This window comes from Rhinichthys klamathensis, unplaced genomic scaffold, assembly GCF_029890125.1.
Source record: "Rhinichthys klamathensis goyatoka isolate OS25496 unplaced genomic scaffold, OSU_Roscu_1.1 h1tg000126l_1, whole genome shotgun sequence".
NCBI lineage: Eukaryota > Metazoa > Chordata > Actinopteri > Cypriniformes > Leuciscidae > Rhinichthys > Rhinichthys klamathensis.
In genome coordinates, this window is record NW_026606663.1 from 9,147 (window position 1) to 37,124 (window position 27,978).

Consider the following 27,978-nt stretch of genomic DNA (forward strand, 5'->3'; position numbering starts at 1 on the left):
ATCGTTTTGCTCTGTTTTCAGTACATCTACTCCTATAATAATATATTTACATGTCATACATTAAATCACAGTATGCTTTACACAGATTCCATGAGAAGTCAACAGCATTTCATCCATATGGCAGGAGGTTTATCCCAGAATCTAAAGAAACATATTTTAAGGCAGTGGGGTTTACTTTATCTCTCCAGAAGGTCCCACTCCAGTGTTTTTGTCTGTTGTAGTAATCCTCTGATCCAACTTCACAATGATACAGCTTTCACAGAAAGCAGCAAAGTCAACATGTCTGATCCAACAGAAGAAGAGAGCTTGTTTCTCCTGAAGGGGACAATGATGTCAAAAACAAAATAAAAGCCACTCTGCTGATCAGATTTTAATGTCTTGAGATTCCACCATTTTTGCCAAAGTCTTCTTGACTCGTAGGATGGTCAGGCGTGATGCAGGATTGTGGGCCCAGCATTCTGACATCAGCTTCAACATGGCCCTCGAGCACTAGGGAGACAAAATCTTCTCAGATCACGACATACATTTCTCTTCAGTACATATGTGTGACCTCAAGTTCCTATGCAAAGCTGCAAATATTCATTAAATCTGTAAAGATTCTGCAAATACAATCTGTAAATATACTGCCATCTGATGGTCAGATACTGCTGACTCACCTCATCACTGTTCCATCTATTGGATACGGTGGGCCGCAGTCCTTTGACGCACACAACCTCTAGCATGTCCTCATAAGACGGGTCTGAAGGCACCATCTCATAATATGGTAGCTGATAGTCCTCAACGATACCTAGGAAACAATCAGTGGATGTATTCATGAATTACTGTTTGAATTCTGTAAACATCCACAACAGGAGCCGTTTTCATTTTAGATAGCTTTAGAACAAAATATTTAAAAGTTGTGATGTAATGGAAAAAGTGACAGATCTTTTCTTTTGTATTGTGATGTACATCTGAGTGAAAAGAATTATCAAAAATAATTTCTTTTAGGGCTTGATTCAATTAATCAGTTGTTGATTGGATTAAGGCAGATCTGAATGTAAGCTTGCAGTTGACTGTAAGAAAGGGGCGGAGTTTAAGGTGACTAAATGACTAGAGAAGTCCAGCATACATCACCAGAAAGAATCATAATATTTAACAATTTAATTCAAATTAAAAACACGGATGAATGGTTCCCAATAAGTACATTAGGATGCATTTAGAAAATAGGTTGAATTTCCATTTCATTTTGACTTTAAAAGGACATGGCTTGGATATGAAGAAACTCAGCACATTTATAAAGCAAAACAAAAGAAATTTAACTTACCGTAAAACTTCAAATAATAGCCGAGTCCCAAATCAGGGTTTCTGCAGGTTTTACAAAGTCAAATTTAAGACTTTTTAAGACTATTATGAATAAAATTTAAGACCTATATCACGACATAAAAAAAAACGTACGAAGGAGTCTCAAAATTACTTGCCAAGTAATTTAATTTATTCAAACTGAACATAGTAAGTTACTTTCGTCGAACATCAGCACGAACGGTCCCGTGATTTTGGAAATTAGTTCTGTTTTTATAAAATCCGCTATTCCAAAGCGCGTAAAGTAGGCTGTTTTATCTTTCCCGCACCTGAAGGATTTAGCGATGTCAGAGCCCGAAAACATCGTTTGAAACAATTCCCAGATTTCCTCATTTGCACTGTAGGACTAATGTCTTGTCACCGTGTGGAGAACCCAGAGCACCTCCGCTTTTAGTGTTGGCTCTAATCCAAAAGCAACACGGAGGTCGATTGCGGGAGTTGCGGAGGTACTGTGTGGGCCTCGCCTAGGCAGTGTAGAAGTAGTGCTGGAGCCGCCAGATACTTGCAAGAACTGGCTGATGGCTGTCGTTTGCTGGAGACCTTTCACAGCAGTTAGATGTTTATCACTTTTTGCACGTGACTCCAGCGCCCGTACACCCAAGGTTCCCAATTTCATAGCTTTCTTGCATAAGAAGCAGTATGCTTCAAATGCGTTGTTTGCAACTGGCTTTAACCAAGCATGAAATTCAGATTTTTCAAGCCAAGTATCGCTAAACTTGCACTTCCCCATAACGTTAGCTGAATAAAATCCGTTTTACGTCTGTCTGTGGTATCTGAGACACGCGCCAATAACACGAAAGCTCAAAGCTGATTGGCTGTTGCATGTTGGTCTATTTTGTAGTCGTAATACAGCGAATTATATTTGGACTAACGAAATAAGGAACTACAACACCACGGAATAAAAAAAACATTCCAAAGCGCTGTGGGAGCATTTCAATGAGATTTACATGGACATAGGAAAATTAAGACCTGTTTAAAATGATTCAAGACCTAGAACACAATACATCAGCAAATTTAAGACTTTTTAAGGCCTTAAATTGTGATTTTGAAATTTTAGACTTTTTGAGACTTTTTAAGACCCCGCGGAAACCCTGATTTCAAATAGACGCCTGTCTCTTTTACACGCCTGGTGTGGCAGCAGGTTTGGGTAAATAAAGGCCGGTCTCAAATAGAGGCCGGGTCTGTTTTTTAGTTTCGGGTTGTATTTAATCTAATAAAACCCGTCAGATCGTCCACTTTTTGGCGGCCGCCAAAGCAAATTTTTGTCCCGCCAAAGCCTTTTTTGATCGGTGAGTGATGTAGAATAGAATGACTGCTGCGCTTGACAGGGCGCGTTACGAGCAGAGAGAGAGAGAGAGAGCGCCCCGGCCGCGCGTGCGCGTGCATATTAATCAAAATCAATTGACACGATAATAAAAGGTCGGAAGACCGCAGTTTCACATGGAGCATTTAGAGATTTTTAAAGATTAGAGACTCTAGGCCTACACTCAATGAACAACATCTCAACACTAAATTATAAAGGCCTGTCTCATTTAGACGCCTCTCTCAAATACAAGCCTGTGCAGTTCGACGATTTGGGAAAATAAAAGCCGGGCTATTATTTGAAGTTTTACGGTATATTCATTGTCTTATGAATACCTCCAGTGAGACAGCGTCGGGCCATTTCCCATATAATCAGTCCATAGCTGTAGATGTCCGCCATGATGTAGGCCTGGAAGTGGTTCTTATTCAGAGTCTCGTCCAGGACTTCTGGAGCCATGTAGCGTTGGGTCCCCATACGTGTGCTCAGTGGGACGTCCACTTCATTTGTGTCACTGAGACAAAAAAATGTTACTTCTTCATAATAACTGAACAAACCACTTAAAACTAGCTTTTAAAACAAATGCAAAGTGACAAAGCACCTGTTGAATTTCACAGCAAGCCCGAGGTCAGCGATGCAACAGGTGCCGTTTTTCTTTATGAGGACGTTCTTGCTCTTCAAGTCTCTGTGAGCAATGGCTGGTTTTCCCTGCGTGCCGTAGATCTCTGTATGCAGGTGACACAGGCCACAGGCTGCAGAGTAGGCCAGTCTGAGCAAGGCCTGTGTGTCCAGAGTGGTGAACTTCAAATAGTCATACAGAGAGCCGTTCTCATGGTAGTCTGTGATCAGGTACAGCTGCGTAGAGGCTCCAGTGCCATTGATGTCAGCAGCAATGAAGCCTTCGGGCAGAATGAAGAGAATCACGTCACATAGGAAAACATGGAATTGATACACAATTAAAAACACTACACAATCTTGAATGACATGAAGTGTACCTAGTATGTTCTCGTGTCTCATAAGCACAGTTTGGTAGATCTCAGTCTCTCTGAACCAGCTGGCCTCCTCTCGAGTAAAGAACACTTTCACTGCTACCTTCTCCCCCCTCCATCGACCGAGCCACACCTCTCCATATCTCCCCTTTCCAATAAGGCGCACTGTCTGGATCTGCTTGGCAATGGTGCGCTGCACCTGTAAAATGTGATTAGAAACTGTGAAAAAACAAGCTGTTGATACTAAAATCCTACAGTCTGCATTTCTGATTTCTCACCAGCAGGGGGAGCCCAGAGCCACTGCCTGAGGTTTGAGACTGGTTGATGAGCTCTTTAAGAGATTCTCCTGCTGGGATAAAGGCATCATCCTGCTCCAGGTCTCTGTGGTAGCGCTGCCTCTCTGTCTGCCACTTATACCTGAGGACAGGACAGTCACATTTTTTTTTTTTACATCCATACCTGACATCAGAAAGCTCTTTCCTGACTTTTATCAGACAACACTTTTTAACAGATAGTTCAGTAAACAGACACAAACAAAAGATTCATTTGTTATGAAGGCAAACTTTTTCCCAGTTGTGTACCCAAGGTATAGAGTCTTGCCCCTACTTGCAGTAACATAAGAGTTTGTCTTTCAACAACAACAGGCCATGATGTGGGTGGCATGTGTTTTCAAAGGTGCTGTGCAAAAACACAGCAGCGTTACGGTTACAGTTCAGTGATGTGGGAAAACAGGCCACAACACAAGTAGCTATTTTTTTGTAAGAGCTTCAGTGTGTTTTGCGCTTCAGTGCGGTGATGATCTCACCTGTAATAACAGATGACAGTGACACAGATGAGGGTGCAGAAGCACACAGACACTGAAATGAGGAAGGCCAGCCAGTGAGGGTCTTGTGGTACTGTAAAGAGATCAAGAGAAAACACGTCCATCGATTTTTTACAAGCAAACTGATTCCGATACCGGTTTTATTTTCTTTAAGCAACAAACAAGAAAGAATGGAAGATAAACAATAAACAAGATTTTTATTTGGTACTTTACAGGCCAAACTGGCTTTTAGCTATTAAAAACAATAACTGTAACCATCTGAAATTAACGGCAGAAACTGCGCATAAAGCACATTCATTAGATAGATACAGACATTTAGCATCAACATTTAGCTTTTGTTTTTAATTTGGGTTCAACTTTCGTTTCTCATCCAACACGTGAGAAGCTGAGGTGAACAAGCGTTCACTGTCTACGCTACTGCAGGTTGCGGACAGGTTCACTTGCGCAACTTCAGCGAGCGCAGGAAAGCGGCTCTTATTTGTGCGCCAGTTCACTAACGGCTGTTCGCTTCTTGGTATCTGTGCCTCAGACAGGTAGCTCTGCATGACATGTTCGCGAATGATTATGTAGTCTGTGCACGCGGGCAAAAAATAGTTACAAAAAAACTATTTATGACCGGTCAACTAGTGCATCCCTAAATTGAATACAACCTTGCTGAACAAAAGTATTAATGTCTTTCAAAAAAAAAAAAAAAAAAAACCTTACTGACTACAAACATTTATTTTAAACAGTAGTGTTCAAACAGTTTTGCTGCAAAATTATGTCACACAATATAAAACATTTTTAATTGATAAGGAATTTTCAAATGATTTTGATGCTTCATAGACTACAAGTTATTGTGACAATTTCCCCTGCAATCTTTTTTAAGCTAGCTAGATAATGTTACCCTGCTAAAAGGTTTAAATCAACAATCTGTAATCCTTCACAGATAACCTTACAATGCCATACAACTGCCAGGCAGATAGTACTGAAGCTTACCCGAGTCTCGAGGCGGCAACTCTGGCTTTAGGTCTCGGTTACAAAAGTCAAACTGGCAGCACTCGATGGTTCGACGTGGCTGTGCAAACTGCGAATCCTGTGAAAAATCCATGTCTCAAGTGACTAAAACTTACAAAGTGTGATATTTAATCATGCAAGTCAAAGTGCAAGACACTTAAGAGACATAACTTTCCTTACCTTGCATTGAAAGTGAGAGCCTTCATATTTCATACAGCCTGAGCTTAAGATCCCCACTCCATTTTCATCTTCTTCAATGATGGCGAAGCACTGACCATTTGTCCTGTTGGGTTTCAAAGAAAACGTACATTTTTTTGAATACATATAAACAAAGCACAAACATATAATCACATTAAACAATGATCACTTAAAACGGTGCCATAGCCTGTGACACTTACTCGCAGGTGTTGTTCTTGGCGTCATCAGGGCAGTGACCTAAGCAGTGGCAGCTAAGGAAGCGGGCAGCATCTTCTGGTGCCACAGTAGAATCGCCCCCGGGCCTTCTGGAGTCTGAGCCAGGCTTCACCCCAGTGCCCTGCAGCACGTGGTCAGGGTTCTGCCCTGCTGTATGTGACGAGACACAATCAATGACAAGCTAGGTGCACAGACACACAAAGCATTTATACCAGTCTTTCTGCATTATCTGTAGTGCAGAGTACTCAATTCAGTAGCCTGTTCTGGCTGATAGTCCGCTGCTTTTGAACCCTCATTTTGTGAGTAATGTGGCTGTTCATGTAAACAGTCAAAGGCACATGCTGTTAATTCAAACACAGGTCATTTAATATTTACTTGAATAATAAATGTTGAAGAAATATTTAATTCAAACTACAACCTTCGGTCTACATAATACTGGTTTAATTTTAATCTAATTAATAATAATTAAAATTGATTACTGAAATTTCAGTGTTGTGACAATCCTCAATAAGGCCAGCATGTCCTACATTTATTATTTATCATCCTATGCTCCCCCTCTGTATTTGTGACAGCAAACCTGCTCCTGTTCAAATCCAAACCAACTAGCATACATCCAGATCACCATGTCCCTTTCTGTTTCACACCCTCACCAACATTTATTTTTCATACCTTTCTATCTGAATTTCAGTTGAAATAAAGGCCTCCGAGACATGTCTCTACTGATCTCCCAGTGTCTTCTTATCCTGTCACAGTGCATGGGTATGTACTGCTGTAGCTTTCTGTTGAGCATGACTTCACTGCAGATGTTCCAGTCTAGGCTTGTCGGTAAAACAGCTAATCACTCACAAAGCAGCAGTTTGAGAGATTGGGCGGCAGGGTGACATGGCGCTCGCTTTATCAGCTGCATTCCATCCTCAGATCCCATTACGAGTCTGTCTTGTACAGCCTCTTCGTGTGCTGCCTATCTTACAATTAGACTGGACTCTCCTCTTGGACTAATTCTATTAGGACTCAGTGATTAAATAGAGAGCTGGGCAAGATAAAGGGGCTTCTGATCTTCAATTCACCGCATAATTCAATGGATTGCCTACTATGTACATACACTGAAAATGTGATTGATGGATACACCAAACTAGAATCTGTAGGAAAGTCTGTAGGAAACGCTACTCGCAATATGGTACAATGAAGAACACTTACTTTTCTTCATTGTTTATTGCTTCATTATTTTCTAGCCTGTTTAAAGCTGCAGTCCGCAGATTTTCCTCAAATGTGATTACGCAACTATAAGGTTTGTTGAAAATAACGCGTAGGTAAATGCATTCTTGCTTCCTAATACATTACGACAGTGATGATCAAAAAGGTGGACAAAACAGTCTGTCTTTGTAAACTTTGTTCAATGCGAGTGCCGTTTACTCGAACACGACCAGTCATTTATGCCGTTATCACCCGGGTGTTGATAGCGCGTGAGCGCAGGCGAGACCTGAACAGCACACGTTGCTATCTGTGTTTAAACTAAACTCATTTAAGCCTTGCCAATTTAAATGTTAAAGCACAAGACAACACATATGCGTGACAGCAGGAAACATTAGCAAGACAGTTGATCACAACACAAACAAGGGTGCTGGAGAAACACCCTGAGAAAACAGAGCTGATGGAGGCAGTGCAGTTAAAAGTCCAGATAAAGCTTGTGAGGCTGCGAGACGCTGCCTTTGATGCGCTCAGTCTGACACGATTCTAGACCGCAAACTAAATGAAGCATTCAGTCTCTCAAATGCTTTCGTTCAGGGTGCGGACAGACTCCATAACTTACTTTCTTAAGTAGATCAAACACACCGTCTCATGTTACTTTACTAAACTATAAAAATCAACTCTTAAAGAGAATTATTAGTCTAGACTTAATCTCATTCAACTGCTCGCAAGGGATTTCAATGAGGTAATTTCTGTAATTGAGCTACTCATAAAGCATATGTAAAAGGTTGTGTGGCCTTGAGCCCAGGCTAAGGGAGACAATCCCCCTTTATGAAGACAGACCCTGATGCACAGGGCCAGCATGAACATTTCACATTAGGAGAAGGCTGGACAATGATGATCAAATGGGCAAAGTCCCAAAAAGAAACCCTGGGGATCCCTTTTCCATCATGCTTTACTCCTTTTTTCCCTCTATTCTCTACTCAGGGTCAGTGCTTGAGGAATGATTTTTGGATTGAAGGATCTGGTTTTCACTCCAACTGTACAAAAATATTAGCCTCGTGAGACCATCCTGATCTCGCGAGCTTTCAAGGTTTCACTCGCAGATCAGTCTGGATACTTTCCGTTAAAGAAAATTTGGGAGCAGTTCACCAAACGAACGTTCAATCAGCGTTGGCTTTGAGGCGGGTTGAGGTGTGACGCAACGAGAAGCGCGTCAGTTCAGTCTAAAGAACATGTCGGCTTCAGCGGATGAAACTAGCATCAGCGTGGCTATCGAGCAAGTTTTATCGGAATTACAGACTATTTCTTCACTGAAAGAAGAGCAAAACACTGCTCTGGAGGCTTTTCTCAGAGGAAAAGATACGCTCTGTTAGTACGTCATATGCTTCGTTGATCTGATTGGTTGATTTGGCCCGTCTATCACCAACATAGGCCAATCAGCTAACCAGTATTTTCGCCCCTTACCAAAACTACTTCAACGGAAGGTTTCCAGATGGATATGCGGAGCAAATCCATCTGGCGGAGTCAGGTTACAAAAATATATGGGAGTGGCAGAAAGTGTAAATTGCAACAATGTTAGGATTTCAAAACTTTAAAACTCTCAAAAAGATGCAAAGTACTCTTTCTGACTGCCACTGCTGGACTGTGACTGGTTGTGGGCGATGATTGATTTGTCAGGGGCCCATAAGAGCCTCCATATTCACATGTGTGCCTAAATCTGCCACTGGTTACAGTGGAGTCTGAGGTCTGGCAGAGCATTCCACCATAATGATACTCTAGCAGATACACACCATTACTCTCTCTCTCTCTCTAGTAGATTTCAGTCTACAGCAAAGTTGAGGGGAAATAGAATAATTCAGAGTAATTCACTGTTTCACTGACAAGACTACATCGCACTTAACATTAATTGTTTATGTTCAATCCTCAAACATGTTACTTGAAATTGTAATTTCAAGGACCAGAAACCTTCATCTGAAAGTAATGAAGACTAACGTCAATTAAAATATAATTGAATTAAGTCGATATAGTGGAGTAAATTGTCAGTGTCATTTCTGGGGCAAATGTACATAATAATAATAATAATCACTTCCGGGAAAGCAAGTTAAATGCTTGCCTGCATTTAAAACACATTTTCTTCTCCCCTAGGAGGAGTGCTAACCCCATTCACTACTCAGTCCAGGTAGAAGTCTACAATTGCGTGTGGGGGTGGGAGGGGGGGGACACATTGCACTGTGGATGCAACTGAGGGCTTTCAGTCGCCAATGTCACCTCTCTCTTTCTTGAAGATTATGTTTCAGAGGTGCAGACTCCTACCTGAAATTACATCTCAGGGGTGCATCTGATGAGCAAGGTAAAAAAGATGTACCATAGAGGTATTTAACTAGCTGTTACACAACTCTAACACTAGGAGAAACAACAGCGCATTGAGAAGTCAAATGTCCTTGCCTTCATACTGTCTCTGGTTTCAACAATCTCCTGCTTTTCTGCTGCATCTGTACAAAAATACCGCGACAAGGACACTGATGTTAGATATAATATGAACTCTAAAGGAAAACTGAGCTGTTTGAAAATCTGACTACTGGGCATGTTACAAGACTTCTTCCCTTTCTCTCAACTTATTTATCAGAATCAAATAAAAAGACAGCACAGAAAAGGCCATCAAAAATACATATTTAATCTGCAGTGGCAAGTGTTGAATCTAAATCTGGATTAAATTATTTATTGCTCTGCCTCCGAATGAATATTGTTGCTGTTACAGGGCTTGAATTTTGGCGTGGGATTAGTGTTGTCACTAATGAGAAAAGGTCAAAAACCTAGCTTAATAAATTAATTTTTTTTTTAAATTATGAACTGCTCAAGTTTTTTAATCAGTGTGGAACATCAAGGAAGCCATTCGTAATATCTAAAATCTGACCACACTTATTAGGGGCTTAAATCTGAAGAACAACAACACAAAAGGCTCAAAGTATTTCCCGAGAACACAGTGTTTGGAATAGTTCATACCCACTAGCAATTGTGACGGTGCCATAGAGGAAATTGTTAATGTGCTAAAAAAGGAAGAGAGAGCAGCAGCAATCATTTCAACAGCTTCCTTTAGTGGGGGGCCTCTGAGAGGCTCATGGTTCAGGAGTGAGTCACGATGGAAAAGATGTCTTTTGAACTCCCTGGCATGACTAAACACACATCAGAGATATCAGACAGTGTTCTAAACCTCAGCACAAACTATTGTCTGACAGACATTCAGTTAAAGTATGTTAACATAAATAATGTGACCTAAAATATAAACCTGTAGGCAAGTTTCAACTCAAACTTTTTTTTCCCTGTGCCCTAAAACGGCTTTCCGAGCAATCAGCTATTGCTGTTTGCCTTCACAGCTCATTGACTGTCCACAGGCAACCATCACAGCAGCCTCTGCAGAGTTCACTGGGAAAACAGTTTAGTTTGACTCAGGGAGGGCGTTTTCATTAAACAAAGGTATCGGTTTTCTTTGACATCAGTAAACATCACGTTATTAAGCATATGGAAACGTTCAGATGAGCACTTATGATTCCTGCCCTGCTGAACAGCAATCAACTAGTGAATCAATGAGGTAGTTAACATCCTCCTGCGTACCCCCTTCTCTTCCATTTAGACTGCATTTACACCTTTGCATTAAGGGACCATATCTGTCCCCTTAAATTGATTTTCAGGTGCGTTTTTCACCTAAAAAGGAAAATTCCATTAATTTAATTAATAATATAATAAACAATGCCATAAATGAAAATAAATCAATCATTTCAATCAAACTAAATCAGTAGGGATGAGTCACCATTTAATTATAGAATATCGAATAGGTTGTGCGATTGTCTAAAAAAATCCCCATGTTTTTGCTGCTGATGCGGTGGTGATGCGTTCATGTAACCAGAGGGTGGTGCTGCCAATAACACACCTAAAAGCTATCAATCAACTCTCAGACAACAGAAGAACAACACATTGCCTCTAGGGCTGTACTGCCCTACAAAGCAAAAAGGCAGTAACTACGCAGAGTGCAGAACAGAGAAAAATGACTTTAAAGTTATCCTGTCATCCAGCCTAAGTAGTTGTAGGTAGATTATTGGACATGTGGCTGTTTTGTTGCTTTATATGAGCTTATTCTTTGTACATATCAATCCTCATATTTAATTTGATATTTTATCCCTATTTTGCAGTTACTGTATTCTTGCTTTGTATTACTTACCAAAAACGTGGCACCATACCAAGGAAAAAGGCAGTAACTACAGATTCTCCAAAAACTATTTAGCCACAACTTGGGCTCTGGGTGTGTTAGATACACTGTATTTGAAATAATTGGAACCATTTGGACAACTTTTTTTTTTAAACATTTTTGTGTTGCGAAACTAGTGTTGCGGAACGGGTGTGTGATGGATACGTGGTGTAAATTTTTAGTAATCAAAAATCATGTCTAATTAATTGAAATCATTACACTTTTATTATAAACTATTATTAAACTTATACAATATTTAAAAAATATTCTATGAATATTAAAAATAAAATATATAAAAATTCTAATATATTATTAATTACATTTCTTTTAATCATATGAAATTAAACAAACATTTTTGGTCAAACAACATGCTGCACAATGAGCTTTACTGTTAAATTGAAAACATTTAATAAAAATTAAGTTTTAATCTTAATTTATTTGTATTAGTGTTAGTATTATTATTTCATTGAGACGTTTCTAAATTCTACTGTACAACAGTAGGCCTAATATATTTCTGTCAAGTTAAACCGAACTTTTATTTTGACGGGTTGCCGTGAAGACCTTTGAGTTTCTGTGTTTATGACATGACGATAGCTTTTCTCAAATGAAGCGGTTAAATGCTCACAAAGTGACTTTAAGAGCTGATCTAGAGTCTGGAGAGTAAGTTCATGCAGTCGTGTTCTTATAAGTTATAGCGTTAGGCAAAAAACAGCTTGAGCGTCACACGTGCTTCAGCTCGTGTGTGTGTGTGTTAAATGAAACTGCGCGTCGACTGCACCATTTATTCACAGAACATGTAGGATTTGTATTTAATAGTACTATTATTGCGGTTTAATATTCACACAGTAGTCTATCACGATTTAATTTCAAGTGTACTGAACTGCTATATCGCGAAAATCATATAACCGCTAAAGTTACTACATGGAGCTCTTGCACCTTTTTTTTCTTTCTGGAATATTTTTTTTCATTCTTTCATGGGAGGGGGATAGTTTGGTAGGGGAACAATTAGGGGAAGTTAGAAGGGTGAAATCGCAAATGTTAAAATCATCCCGTGAGGATGCCCGAAAATCAGCTGTGTGTTCACCATGGCAACAGTAACTACACTGCGCAGAAACACGGTTATTTTTTGTTAGGTAAAACATAACAAGAATACAGTAATGGATGTTACTGTACTCTTGCTTTGTTTCACTAGGGCTTTTTGCAGTTACTGTACAAACGACTACCATTTTTCTCTAAAACGACACACATTTGAGATAAGATGTTTTGTCACATAACAAAGGATGCCTTGAATGTCATGAAAATGATAATAACTCATTTTTGACCAAATATGCAGTTACTGCCTTTTTGCTTTGTAGGGCAGTGTAGTAGTCAACCAAAAAAAAAGAAAAAAAAAAGACGTGATGTTTTGCATTTTGATTGAACATTTATTAAACAATTGTCATAGAGCATTTATAAAACAACAACTAAAAAACATCAATAATACATAAAACTATAATAATAATACAATTCTTTGAAAATTAAGTGATTTTTTTAACTGCAAAGATCAGCTCTGTCCTATAGGTCTATAGTGACAGTCACAATCGCGCACCTGACCACACCACACGCTACAAAAAATATAACTGCTAAAACTGCCAAATAATGAAAAATCCTAACAAAAGCTCTCGTTTATACAGGCTGTATATTCTTCTTTACTTTCAAAGCTATGGGTTAACTTTTGTCCAGCCGATCTAGCCGTTTTAAAACAAACGCACAAAAAACCCAAATAGCCTAAAAAACAATCCTAATAATAATAGGCTGTATAGTAGGAAGGCATATAGGTTTACTTTCGTTTTGTTACATTATTTAGGCTATTTTCAAACGCGTCAAGTGTACAAATAAAACAAAAACATAAGAAAAAACAATCTATTGAGTCAGCATAATAAAGCCGTTAAAGGGCCTGCTCACACATTGCGTCTTTTGCGCGCTCAAGTTCGTTATTTCAAATCTAGGCACGCGGTATGCGCGCTCATAATGGAAGCGACGCGCTCGTTTTTACCAAGCGCGTCCGCGCCGCAGCAGCAGTGCAGCCAGCCACAGGTGCGGCTCCCAAGTGTTCTACGTGCTGCGCTAAACTGTGGCGCTGTTACAAAAATAGCCTAAATTACAGCATTTAAAGTTGGGGATAAAACATAGGCTAATTATATTTAGAATACAATAATATATAACTGCTTATAAAAGGAATAAATATCAAGGAGTAAATCATTGAAAAATTCTTTCTATTGGTAAAAAAAAAAAAAATGCAACTGGTCGACCAATGAGAATGTCAGTCGACCAAGACGGCATCGACCGATTAGTCGACTAAACGACTAAAGTTGACAGCCCTAATTGCCTCACACCAGAGCATGTGAGCGAAGTGGTAATATTTCCTCCAGAGTGGAGAGTGCTCAAGCGGAAGCATAATGCTTGCCACAAAGAATCGGCAAAAGTAATGATTATGAATGTGTCAAATATAGCAAGGAGATAGTGCGGTATGACCAAAAATCCATATCACGGTATTTTTCAAAATTATACCGTTTTCACGGTATATGACGGTATTTTTTTTTCCTAAGCATGACTGGGGTGTTAACCACATTTTCTACTGAGTGAGAGAGGAAATGCTGCAGTAGATTGACTTAGAATGCCCTATTTTACTGTCACGAGTGAATATTGTAGAAAAGATCCACACTAGTATTAATACAGGTTTGCAAGGCTGTTTACATTAGGTGCCAGCAGGAGGCGCTGTAGGAGCGGCAGAAACAGCGGTTTCCCCAGTAACGCCTGTACACAAAGCAGCGCAAGATTCAATCGTAATAACAAAGAAACTTTTCTAAAGACCGTTAGTTCACTTCAGATACATTCATATAAAAACACCCGTGCCGCGTTTTGACTTGAAACGTGCAGTGCTCATGTTTCTTCAACGATGTCAATGCCAACCACAAATAGATTTTCCAAAAGGCTGTGTTGATATTGTGAACCATGTATGGGAAACACTGTAATATAATTTGACAGCTATCAATTATAGTTTAACCTATCCATCTTCACAGACACGCTAACTAACACATGCATCACCACAGAGTGCAAGAGTGAAAAGGGACCCTCTCAAACAGTGTCGCGCCGCGTTCCGATCGTTATTAAAGCGTCATACACCGGTATTGCGGTATACTAAAAATTCATATCATAACAAAAATAAACACCGGTATTCGGTATGAACCGGTACACCGCCCAGCATTACAAGGAGACATTTTAATTATTTATTAATAAACTAGTGTTTTTTTGTGTCAGTGTCTGCTGCAAAGATGAAGTTGACAATGCTGACTCGCCATCTTCGCAGTAGTGAACGCGCCTATAGAAATGCACATTTCTTACGAATTACATGAGCCGAGAGTAGTCTTGTTTCTTTTCGTTTTAAAAGTTTTGTTTAAAAGTAGACATTTCAAGCTTTTTATAGATATATTTCTCATGTCTGAGAGACGAGTAGCGTAAACGCAGAGTTTCGGTTCATTTATGAGACGAGCTCCAGTTCACATGCAATGCAATCGCGCCAGCTCCTCCCTGTCCTGATTATATTGTCAGCTATATTTGCTTCTTATTTATTAAATACAGGCAATTGGCTGACGAAACATTGATTAAAATTAAAATACAATTTATGCAAAACGAAATTCACTTTAAAGAAAGGCTTTCTACAAAACTTAATGAAGTGGCCAAAATCATGTCTGACCCACTCCATATGTCTCTTGATTGTGCATCTTATGATTCTATCTTACTCATGCTGTTCACTTTTCATATAATCAACATGGATAAAATAAATAAATAAATAAATAACATTATATTATTTAAACATAAATATGAAACTAAATACATACAGATACAGAGAAATTTCATGTCGCAGCGGGATTTGAGTGAACACCGTTTTACCGGTGAGCGTGAGCTCATGAGTGGAGCGATCGCTTGGGCCATGAACGATTGAGTGGAGCGCGCTGGCATAGAGTGGGATATTCCGCTCACATGCTCTGGTGTGTAGCCTAGGCTATACATGCATGTGTGCGTGCGTGCATGAATGCATGTGGGGGAGGAATGCGATTTTCGAATAATAATCGAATAATTCCCAGCGTTCTTCGCATATTATTTTTGCTTGAAATGCCCATCCCTAGTAGCAACAAAAGCCATCTTTGCACTACAGTGGCACAAGCCGTATCTAGATGTATTTACACACGGTTTGATGTTGCTCAGAGCAGCATACTCTGCACGGAACCTATCATATGCACGCTGCTTGTGTAAATCCAGACGTAGGTAATTTGATTGGATGTCACGTATTTGACCTTTTACGGCACTACCATTTCCTCGATTTTTACACTAGATGCGGCATTTTGCCTTTAGAAATACATGTTATTTTAAGGTGAGGCAGAATTAAATGAATGGCAAAATTCAGCATTTTTTTCCACGTACCCCATCTGTCACCTCACATACCCGTTTAGGAACCACTGCAGTATGGTGAAGAACTGAGTGAAGACCTTTGAGTTACTGTGTGAATATGATGAGTATTTGATAAGCTCCCCATTCAGAATTAAATATTAAAATGCTTGTGAGTTGAGCTCTCAAAGTAGCTCTAGTGCTCGCGTTCATGTGGAGTGTTTACATATAACAAGCTGAACAACTCAAACAATGGAGTTTGCGTAGAGAAGGCGCAAATAGCTAGACAAACTTCAAGCAGCACATCTGAATACCTATTATACATTTAAGACTAGGCATGACTATGAATATAAGCTAACGCTACTGTGAATGTAATATGAAGGGAAGGAAAACACCCTTACCTCCAGTGCAGAGTCTGAGAAGAAGGTAGACTTCAACCAAAACCACAGTGACGGATAAAAGCTGAGCCATTGTCAAACAGCCTTGTCGTAACCTTTGGGGTAAGGATGATATCAGTGATGACGGCTGCTTATGCTCCTAAAATCCAAGTGAACACTAACATACAAGTGGAGCAATCAAAGTTATGGCTCAAGGGACAGAAGAGATGCAGTGGATAAGAGGAAGAGGTAGGATGACAATGGCACTAGAAACTCAAAGGTCCCTTCTCACGGGGTCCACGGCACTAGAATGACAAAAAAAAAGACAAAGCACATATGAGCAGATCATACCAGTCTCAATGCATCTTTCTAGATAAGTTAATACAATGTCTACAAACACCGTCCAAAAATTACTTGTTTATGTACACTCAGTGAGGTTTCACTTTCAAACTAGCATTCCTTTGGTCTGTAATGTAATTATGTGAATAATATAATCATGTGAACAAATTTTTTTATGATCAATATATTTATAACCTTTTTGTAATAAAGTGTAAGATAATAGAATTTCCTAGACTTTCCTATTTCCTAGACCCACCACCACAAATACCTTTGAACATATCTAGAGAATAATAAACCCCCAATCTTATGAAAAATGCAGACTCCACTTTCGCTTAGGCAATGTTGTAATTTTTCTTGGAGGCACTGAACATCATTGCCCCCTTGTTTTTTCTGGGCTTGACCCCTCAACCCGTCAGGCCGGCGCTACTCTTGAATGCTGAAACATGCCCAAATAATTTGATGAAGGATGTTCCGCAATTACCCCGTTGGCCCCATGCAGGATTAATAACGTGATGTGTCTGTTCCCTTGTAGGCCTGTGCGTCTCACTGCAATTAGTGGCCTTCAGTGAAGTCTGTGCTGAGGGGGGGACAAATTAGTGGCAGAGTGGGCCGGTGTCTGTCACTTCTGATTTGCCCAAGGGGGACAAAGAGCCCCGACCTGTGCCCCACTTTCACACATCCCTGACCGGATAACAGGGAACAAAGCTAGCCTCTGCAAGGCAAGGGACAAGATAGCTGTGCAGGCACCTACAGAAAGAGACAAGAAGCTGCGACTAAGTGTGGGTGCTAGGTTAAAAGGTACACAAGAAGCAGGATCACAACCAGGGAAAGTTAAGGCCTGCTGCAAAAGACATGGATGAGATGCCCCACAACTTACCAGCTTCAAAAACGAAAATAAATAAAAATAGATAAAACATAAAAAGCTACTTTAAATTTGCAAATGTACACAGGTATGGTGCATTTTAGATAAGCACAACAGAACAGTTTCCAAAATAGTTGGAGTCAACACAGTACAGGAGGATGTTTAGAGGTGTTATTTACTAAACTGCCAACGTTTACACTACTGTTCAAATGTTTGGGGTCAGTACGATTTTTATTGTTTTTGAAAAACCCCATACTTCATTGTCACATGATCCTATTTAAATAAATTTTTGAAAAATAGCTGTGCTACTTAATATTTTTGAAGAAATCATGAAACTTTTTTTCAGGATTCTTTGATGAATAGATAGTTCATAAGACCAGCATTTATTTTATAATTCTTTAGTCTTTACTGTCACTTTTGATAACTTTAATGTTTCCTTGCTAAATAAAAGTAACAATTTATTTTAAAAAAGTAATAAATAGGATCCCAAACTCTTGAACAGTAACATGTACATGGTTACATAGTTCGATTTCATTCAGCTAAAACAGTAATATGACTTTTAAAAACAATGTAAAAGTCTGTTTAACTGTAGCTTAATTATAACTACATGTAATTGTACTCACATTTTTTTTTTTTAACTTAAAAAGCACTTCTGTTACAACTGCATTTATCTACAAATCACAACACGTAGAGAACACCCTAAAAGGCCAATGAAATCACTCACATTCTACAGGTAAAATCAACTTTCATTCAGATGTTTCTTATGAATGGCTAACAAGTTCAGTCATGTCCTGACTTGAAAGCAAAACTTGGATGTACAAAAAAAAAGAAGAAGAAAGAAGTGGAGAGGACACCCCTGACACTGACAGCAGCTTATTATACTTCTAATATTAGACTGGTCACATTCACTAATAAACAGTGGGGACTTTGATATTAAGTTTAGGCTGTTTTAGCCATGCAGTCATGTGTCTTCTTGTGTACATATATCACTATTATTGCTTCAAAAGTATCACGGATCTTAAAGCAATATAAAGCACACTATGTTTGAGTGTTTCATCAGACACTCCTGGAGCTCTGCCCTCTGAAAGGTTTTGGTGGCGCCATAAGGAGTATGGAGGCTGAATGAATAGGGGTATTGTATGGTGATGTGTAACGAAGGTGCACCTTTGCAGTCAAACCTTATGCCTGACCATGGATATCTCTTGAGGAGGGAGTAATATTTTTATGTTTTTCCTTGTGTAGAACTCAGGGCTTCCTCAGGTCAACAATACAACATAAACAACAGTTCACCACAACATACAGGCGTTTTTTGGAGGGGGTAACAATCAGCCTAAGTACGATAATATTATGAAATACAGACAATCTTCAAAATAAATCTCACTCTGCCTTTCTTATCACTTCTAACTACAGCCTGCATGACGACCAGAAAGGTCTGGTGTTTGTCTCCCCGTCGCCCCCGCTCTCTCAGCCTGCTTTGGCCCGGATCTCTGGTCCCTCCTGGGGCCCCTCCTTACAGCAGGGCTCCCAGTACCGGAGGCTGCCTTCCCTCAGTGTCGGCGCTATGCCCGACATGCCTTTCAAGGCCTGCTAGACTGCAGGGCAGACTTTCTGGCTCCGCTGCCATTGTTTGCTTGGCTGCTTTGCGCCTCATCCCAGGAAAGGATTAGCATAAGAATACTTAGGCACATTGAGATGTGCCCCACGACCAACTCTCTCTCTCCTATCATCCTCACTTCTTCTCATCCTCCCTGAAGTCCCACATCTCTTCCTGACACAACACCAATCACTGTCAAGCGTGGAGAGTCAGTCAAGCAGAGACTTTGAACATAGCAAAAGACTCCAGAGTCTTTGGTGTCACAGCAGTGGATTGCAGGAGAAGAACAAAAGTTAATCTGTGGAGCACTTGGGTGCAATATGAGCTCCTCTGGCCAGATTCCTCTAGAGGGGTAATGGGTTGAGACACCATTCCTAGAACAAAGCCCCCAAAATCTGAGCACATTTTGGCTGCGAATTTAAGAAACTCAGCTCAACAACCGCCCGTCTGTGAAACACTAAATACATCTCACTAAAGAAGCTGATTTGATCTCAATGCTTGATTGGACCAGTTACCACAGAATGACCTGAGTGCTGTGTGCTTGATTCTAGGGCTGGTCCGAATACCATTTTTTGAGCTTTGAAGCTTCGGTAGTAATGAACATTAAATATTCGAAGCTTCGGAATCTCTATGTCTGTCTGTCCGTTTGCATTTTGATTATTTCGAGAACCGTTCATCCAAACGACTTCACAAGGGAGTGCAGTGTCGTATTTGGTGCAATATAGATAGACAGGCGAGACGCGACACGTTCAGAATGAATAAACTTTTAATAAACTACAGAACAGCACGAGCGGGAAGCGGCGCACCTCACGCGAGCAGAACTTATATGCTCCGAGAACGGACACTGCACTAGTGATATAAAACACACACACACACACACACGTACACACACACACACAGGTCTGTTAACTTATAAAAAATATTGCTTACGGTAGTCTAATATTTTTCTCACTAACAAATTACTGACAAAGTAGGGTAGATTTAAATAAAGAAGCGGCGTGCCTCACGCGAGCAGGGCTTATATGCTCCGAGAATGGACACTGGACTAGTGATATAAAACACACACACACACGTCTTTTAACTTAAGCAATATTTTTTATAAGGTATAGTCTTATAATATTTTTCTCACTGACAAAGTAGGGTAGATTTAAATAAATAAAAACGAAATTTAAATATAGAAAAAACGAAATTTAAATAAAGAAAAACTAAATTGTGACGTGACGTCCCAGTAAAATCTCAAAGTCTCCTATATTTCGCAGTATATTGATTTAGATTGATAATACCGAGTAAAAAGGATAATACATTGTGTTTCTATTATTCTATTTTCCACAATGTCAAAGCAACGCAGCTTTACCCAAAATACAAGCTCAGGGATGCACTTCTGTCCATCCAAACTCCGCTGTTCTGCGCTTTAGCCAGAGAAAACTCCCGTTGCAGGAACACGTTTAGTAGTCCAAGAAGAAGCAAATATATTTATTAAGCAGCTATAACGAAGTTATATGTTAAGTATTATATTTCACCAGATTTTATAGTGTAAAACATACATTCAAGCGCGAATGAGAACCGTTTCAAGGGGGATGCCAGGTGTGCAAAAAAAAAAAAAAAAAAAAAACGAATATTCGAATGTCACATTTTCAAATCGAATACCAACCCACCGAACGAATATTCGGGTCCAGCCCTACTTGATTCGTCATTAGAATTTTTGTTGATATTTATCATTACAGCATTCTGTTATTGATGTTATTTATCATTACTGAAACACAGTTCACTGGTTTAACAACTTAAAGTTGGCATGAAATGAAAAACGTGATCCTCTTTTCCTTCCAATTTGAACGTAAACAGGATTATTGACCTGCCCTCGTGCCGATGCACACGTCATCAGAGAAGAGATGTCGTTGCGAGAGTGAGGGGACGTTAAAGGGGTGGTACAATGCCATCTCTGATGTCCCCAGTGTGTATGTGAAGTTTTAGCTCAAAATACCCCACAGATATTTTTATATTAGCATGTTAAAATTGTCACTTTTTGAGGGTGAGAAAAAACGCACCGTTTTTGTGTCTTTCCCTTTAAATGCAAATGAGCTGCTGGCATAGAGGGCAAAGCTTCAACAGCTTGTGTCCTTTTACCTCACACAGACATGCACTGAAAATTTCAAAAACATTTAGCCTTTTATGTTCAAACCGGAGTCAGGCAATGATGGAGAAACTGAAGAAGTGACAATATCTATAAAACAGTGGTCTCAAACTCGCGGCCCGCGGGCCATTTGAGGTATTTTGACCATTTTGATATTTTGTGGCCCCCTACTTGACATTAAAGTTTAATGTTAGTGCGGCCCGTTGTTGCGTGTGCCGCGTTTTCTTTTTTTTTTATCCCTTATGGGCTACCATAGATAGTCTCGTGACAGCTTACGGTGGGTTTGTTGTCAATAGTTGTCATAGACAACCGCGAAGTACAAACATACTGCGCCTGGAAAAAATTAGCGCGTCGCTTCAATTATGAGCGCGCTTGCCGCGCGCCTACATTTGAAATAACGAACTTACCACCAATCAGGCCACGAGCTACTGGTAGCTCGCGAGCGACGTGTTGGAGACCCCTGCTCTAAATCAATGTGAGAATAATAATTTTGAGCTTGTAATATGTGTCCAACAGGTTGATAAGAAGGTTTGCTTTGATTTGTGCAAAGTCAGTAATTTGCCTGAGACACTATACATGTGTAGAAAGAATTCAATAAGACGGGCAGACATGACTGCAAATATTTGTATTTCAAAAGCAATAATTGTTTTTCTAAGTATAATAAAAGGAAATGTGCCTTCCAAAAAAACCTTCAATATCATATTGAAAATAAAAAGGACATGAGCAAATATAAGTATCACAAAAATGTGTTATAAGGAACAGACAAAGAAAGTTTGTAAAATGAACTTCAACTGTCAGAAGGACAGCTCATGAAGAACCAATCATGTACAGAAAGGAATGTTCAAATTCAGAGGAACAGTTCAGAAGAAACGTTAATAATAAAGATTGAGAAGATTGGATCAGTTGTGCTCCTTTTTTGGAATACTTGAATACTATTTTTTTGTGGAATACTTGATGCGGCCCAGCCTGACCCCGACTCTACCTCCAGCGGCCCCCAGTTAAGTTGAGTTTGAGAGTGAGACCCCTGCTATAAAAAAATCTATAAATCGCGTTCCCGGGGCCAGGGTTTATGTAAATTTTAGGGTTTGTGATGTCACTAACCCGGGAGGAAGCTCGTGTAGTCCCTTCCAGCCGTTTGTTGTAGTCCTTATGCTACGTTCACACCGGACGCGAATAGCGCGTCAGGCGCAAGTGATTTCAATGTTAAGTCAATGCAAAGACGCGTCACGCGCGTAAAAAATTCCTGCAGCGCGAATGAGGCGTAGAGGTAGACGCGAATACGCCTCATTTGCGCGTCAAGTTCGCGCGAATGGCACGAATTGAGCGTCTGGCGCGTTACGCGCGAATGGTGCATTTTGTGCATTCACGCGTTTGACGCGAATTCGCGTCTGCCGCCCGAGTTGAAAAATTTGAACTTCTGCGTCAATTCGCGCCGCGTTAACCAATCAGGAGCTTAGCTGCTTGCTGCTGTCACGTGGTGAAGTATCTGGATGCTTCAATAAATTATTTTGTAATTTGACGGTGGTTCTAATGTAGTTCTAATGCACAACAAAGCAAATATTTTATCACATAAAACTTGATTTCAATATAGGCCTATGAGACATATTCGTTTTGTATTGAATGCTATTTATTCCATATCTAGATTAGGCCTATATGAAATATTATTATAATGTAAAGACAACCAACATTCGTGTCTGGACAGTGATGTGTGTGAGAGAGAGAAAAATCACAGGACAGATTAATCACTTTTGGAGGCTGGCTCCATTTATCATCAAAACAAAAATAAATGACAGATTAGGTGGATGAGGGCGAGGGTGATCCTCGCTCCGATGCGGGACAACAGGTCATCAAGCTGGGCGCGGGACAGGCGGAAGTACCGCTGACAGCGGCCGTCATCCAGGCGCAGCTCCTGGAGCGAGCAAATGGTGAAACTCGCCACACTGGGTTCGCCTTTGAAGGGTCTGGTGGACACAAATACGGCGACGATGACCCCTACGCCGCCGTTCTGCTCTCGTATTCAGAATATATGCTATTCAGAGCAAATACAGAGCGGTGACTCTCTCGATGAATGCTCGATCAACATAAAAAAAGATGGCCGCCAACGGGTTTCGATTCAGAAAAAACCTTGGGAGAACTGATCAGTGATTAAAGTCTCCATGAAATCAAAACATTAATCAGTACAAAAGGGGTGGTTGATTATGATTTCACTGTTTGAGCATAAAAAACATCTGCAAAGTTACAACGCTCAAAGTTCAAAGCAAAGGGGGATATTTTCTTTTAAAGAAATTGCTTTTTAATGCTACGTTCACACCGGACGCGAATAGCGCGTCAAATTCGCGCCTACCGCGTCTAGTTATACGCTTGACCACTTTGAATCCATTCGCGGTGTGAACGTAGCATTAAAAAGCAATTTCTTTAAAAGAAAATATCCCCCTTTGCTTTGAACTTTGAGCATTGTAACTTTGCAGATGTTTTTTATGCTCAAACAGTGAAATCATAATCAACCACCCCTTTTGTACTGATTAATGTTTTGATTTCATGGAGACTTTAATCACTGATCAGTTCTCCCAAGGTTTTTTCTGAACTGTATTATTAAAGGGATACTTCACCGATTAGCATTAAGCTTTGTATCAGTAGAAAACCGGTTAGAATTTTCGAATGGCCGTGCTTCCCTCCCTCATGTCCCCCTGAGACGAGAGATTTCTGTATTGTGTGTCTGGAAAAAAACCGATGACGCAAAAATCGTCATTTAGCGTCATCTGAGGCTTTTTTGGCCAGAGGCTAGAGACTACAGCCAGTAGTAGGAGCTAGTTCCGCATGTTCCGCACTCACAGAATGTACAAATAGTGTCAGCCATCTTTAAAGTCCCACTCCGATCATATTTTGAGCTATTTTTAAACATTCCCAGTGGTCTTTAAATTATGATTATGCCATTTTTAGCCAAAATCACAAAACCTGTGCCGGATACCTGCCAACTTTTGAGTTTTGCTCGGCGTGAGATTTGTTGACGGGGGGGGGGGGGGGGGGGACACGAGTGAGATTTGTTGACGGGGGGGGGGGGTCTCGCTCGCGCAAGGTCTCTCGCTCGCTCTACGCGGTTTGGAGCACAATCTCTGTCTCGCATGCACGCTCGCTCTAGATAACGGGAGATTTTTAACGAATTTGCGGTATAACTAGTCGATCACGAGTGGCTCAACAGGTAGATATATAGATAAACTCATCTTCCAGGCATTTGACCGCCCGGGTTGACACTTCAGCGTGAGAAATCGGGAGTGTGGCGTGTGAGCGTGTGAAACCAATCAAATGCGGGTGTCTCACGGCCAATGCGTGAGAGTTGGCAGCTATGCGGGACTTCGCTTCAGCAGAGCGGCAGTAGCTCATTAGCAATTCGCCTCTGCGTTGTGGGCGGAGCCGTTGGCACGGAGACGACCCTCCCCCTGCCCGTTGCTGAGAGCTCTGTCTCTCCCGCTAGCTTACACCCCCAATACCGGTGGGGCAACAGTATTATATACACGTTAATTATTATTATCCGAAGTTAATCAAAGTTATCACCGATCATTATTTCACTCCAAGACGTCGCGTGTGGAGACGCCCAGTGGAGTTACTACGTCACAACTCCAGTCTATTTTAGCCGGCATTTTAGCGTCTGCTACTGATTCACAGCCATTTGAATGTAGAAATACTCAGAAATACAACTTTGAGCTTATTTTTCTCAAGATATGTCCTCTAACATCAGAAAAATGCCACAAGAACATGTTAACACCTAGAAAAACATTATTTTCATCGGAGTGGGTCTTTAAGCTAAGCTAACAGACTCTTGCTCTGTGGAGAAAGTTTAGGCAGAAGGGGATTTTGAAGATCTGGTGCGCGAATCCGATGCTCGTGGCTACCTGTACAAGCCACAATGCAGCGAGGAACAGTTGCGGATGAAGGAACAAGAGGCGGCCGGAGGAGCTGCTGCAGCAGAGGAGTAGATCTGTGCTTATGGACACGGATAGAGAGTCCTATTGCTGTCGCGAATTTCAGCGATGCATTTCTTCAGGAAGAAATCGCTGAATCTGCTGAGGAAACGGCACCGCCAGCATGTGTAACAGATCACCCTAGCTTTGATCCACACATGGATCTATCTATCTGTAACCAGTAGGGGTGGCTTGGGAGTGGCCTTGTAGGGCAGCGAAGCAAGTGCATTCTGGGAGTTGTTGTCTTTCATCCACATGAGCCAAAAATACATTTTCTGGCTTTTCTCAGTCTAGAAAGCACCAACCTTTAAAATAATTTCACATTTCTACTACATAAACGACCCAATTTAAATACACATTCATCTTTCCAGCGGTGAAATAACCCTTTAAGGCCCAGGTATACTTCAAGCGAAATCGAAGAATGAACTGATGTGACGTCATTTTGAACAAAATCAGGCCAAATCAAAGGTCGTTTGGAGTTTGTTTTGAGAGTTCGAAACAGCTTGCTAATGCGAACTTTCTGGAAAAGTTTGCTCCAGCTGCTAAACACCTTCATACTACCATTGCTCCATGGTGATTACGTAATGGGTAGGTGTGCGCCTGGAAGAAGGCGCACACCTACGACGGAGGCTCCGCCTTCTTTCACGTGTAAATCTTTTCTGATTCATTTGGTCTGTGCAGTCAGTCAAGGTCAGATGTCCATGAGTGAAAACATGAACACACTGGAGAGAGCTGCTTTATATTAGAAAAATGCAGTTGTACTTCTGATGAAATGAGACACTGACACTGTTTTTCATGTTTAATACGGTAAAGCTGCTTGATTTTAAGCTATCTAGTGTATAAAGTAGTGCTGTCAAACGATTAAAATATTTAATCGCATTAATGTCATAGTTAACTCGTGATTAATCGCATTTTTATCTATTCTACATGTCTCTTGATTTCTTTTTGTCCCATTATTTTTCACATTTTAATGCTCTTATCAACATGGAAAACTGGATCAGCTTGCTTTGTGCAAATGTTTTTTTATTGAAAACAACATTGACAATACTGTGTTCAATTTCACACTTACATTCTCACTTGGAGCAAATAACCTCTCACACAATGTAACACTGTCCATCAATAAAACGGTGAAAGAAATACTGACGAGGTCCTGATATTGACGAGGTGGCGGAGAATTCGCATCAGCTGTGTGTGTGCTTGGCCATCAAGTGGTATTTCAGACTGGACGTGCTGCGATGATGATAGCTCAGTTCACAACGACAAAACACACAGATCACTTTGGTCTTGTCAATGGAACCATTTGGCAACTTTTAAAAGTAAACTTTCCATTCAGAATCTTATTGGCATCCATTTCGGCGTCTCGCACTCGTCATCCACTCAAAACGTAACGTTAACCAACTATTTGGCCGGCTCGCAAGGCCAAACAAGTGTGTGCGGCGTGCCTGTTGTTTTGTGTCCGGTCTAGCTAGATCCGCTTGCGCTTTCAAAACGTCCTCGCGTTGCACTATAAAACCCATTCATTTCAATGGCTTGCGCCGTGCGAGGACGTTTTGAAAGCGCATGCCGCATCCTGTTGCAAAAGCATGTGAAAAAAAACTACAAAGTTTGCTAGGCCAAAAAGACCGTTAATCGCGCGATAAAAAAAATGAACGGCGTTAAAATGGGTTTGCGTTAACGCCGTTAATAACGCGTTTAACTGACAGCCCTAGTATAAAGTGATATATAAATAAACGTGACTTCACTGAAGTGCCGTAGAACTCATGCAAACATAACCACGTTGCTATAATCAGATGCTTTAAAAATGCTTTTTTTTTTAAATGTATGCAGTTCTCTCAATTTTCTTGTGCGTGTATTTTATTGAGAGGAAAGCGCCACATATTTACATATTCATCTAACCTTCGGATGTTCGGTAAGAGTATATATCGCTGCTTGCGGATTTCGAACTTCGCTGTTACTTCTAAACGAAGAACGAAAAATAACTTTGCCGTGAGTATATCGGGGCCTTTATACTTCTCTGTTTTTAAACTGAAGGAAAATAAAAAATTTCTATTTCTTGGTATTTATAAAGGAACAAATATGGAGATGGAAAAGTCAAATTTCCTGGAATTACTGGAGCAGCAGAGGTTCATTGCAAGTTTATTTTCCATTACCTGCCGCATACATTCCACCGAAGGGTCAGAGCGAGTGGGTGTGCTGAGGTTTGATGAGAGCCAGGTTCAACACAGACAGCTCCCTATCTAGTGTTCAATTATAGTGAACCATCTCCAAACTTATGGCCCTGCCCTGGGATTACGCCTCATATGGTCTCTTTTATTAAATAAATAGACTTGAGTTGACATTGAATATATTTAGACAAAAAAATAAATAATTCTGAGCACACCACTATCAATCACTTCTTTTTTTCTAAGGGGAAATCCTTTTTTCCGTCTGTGAAAATTCCTCCCTGTATATTTCACAGCTTTGCATCTGCAGAGCACAATCCTGCACAACAGGTGTGAGAGAAACTAGGTGGAGCTGTTGCCATGGAAACCAGTCACACATGGATGAACTTTGGCATGTAAATGTTATTTCTCTAAAATGAATTCCCAGATCCAAACATGTGGAAACCATTTGTTGCAGTCCGGCCATCGCTGATGCAGGGAGCATTTCTATCTACTGTGGTCATGTAATCACCACATGAAAACAAACTTCTTGCTTGTACTGCAGGGGATGTCTATAAGAGAGGTCAAGAAGAACTGATATTATCTTTTAGCAGAGGTTTTCTTACCGTACAGAAAGACCCATTTCTGTGAAGCATGTTGGCATAGTGTTTGGTAAGCATGGAGGCTGGCTACAGGTGTCATTCGGATCCAGGTGGCTGAATGTCCAAATGGCATTTGGATTCTGTCATAGTACCACAAAACCCTGTTAACAAAGAATAGGGATGTGTTAAAAATATTGATTTCTAGATTTTAATCAATTCTCATTTTGATGAATTGATATCAAATCTCTCAT

General features: G+C 40.4%; 1 protein-coding gene across 3 annotated transcripts; it reads right to left on the minus strand.

Moving 5' to 3' along the window:
- Positions 1-158: 158 nt before the first annotated feature.
- On the minus strand, positions 159-27,887 carry bmpr1aa (bone morphogenetic protein receptor, type IAa). Of its 3 annotated transcripts, XM_056256261.1 has the most exons (12): positions 27,752-27,887; positions 16,124-16,404; positions 5,845-6,010; positions 5,627-5,729; positions 5,429-5,525; positions 4,433-4,523; positions 3,906-4,044; positions 3,634-3,826; positions 3,240-3,537; positions 2,977-3,152; positions 657-787; positions 159-489 (listed from the first exon to the last, which is right to left on the minus strand). In XM_056256261.1, the coding sequence occupies exons 2-12, from the start codon at positions 16,191-16,193 to the stop codon at positions 364-366; spliced, it is 1,590 nt and encodes a 529-aa protein (XP_056112236.1). In that variant the 5' UTR covers positions 16,194-16,404; positions 27,752-27,887; the 3' UTR covers positions 159-363. The 3 variants fall into 3 exon arrangements, with proteins under 3 accessions (XP_056112236.1, XP_056112235.1, XP_056112234.1); XM_056256260.1 differs by having other exon boundaries at positions 3,240-3,826; positions 5,845-6,007; XM_056256259.1 differs by having other exon boundaries at positions 3,240-3,826.
- Between the last annotated feature and the right edge of the window lie 91 nt (positions 27,888-27,978).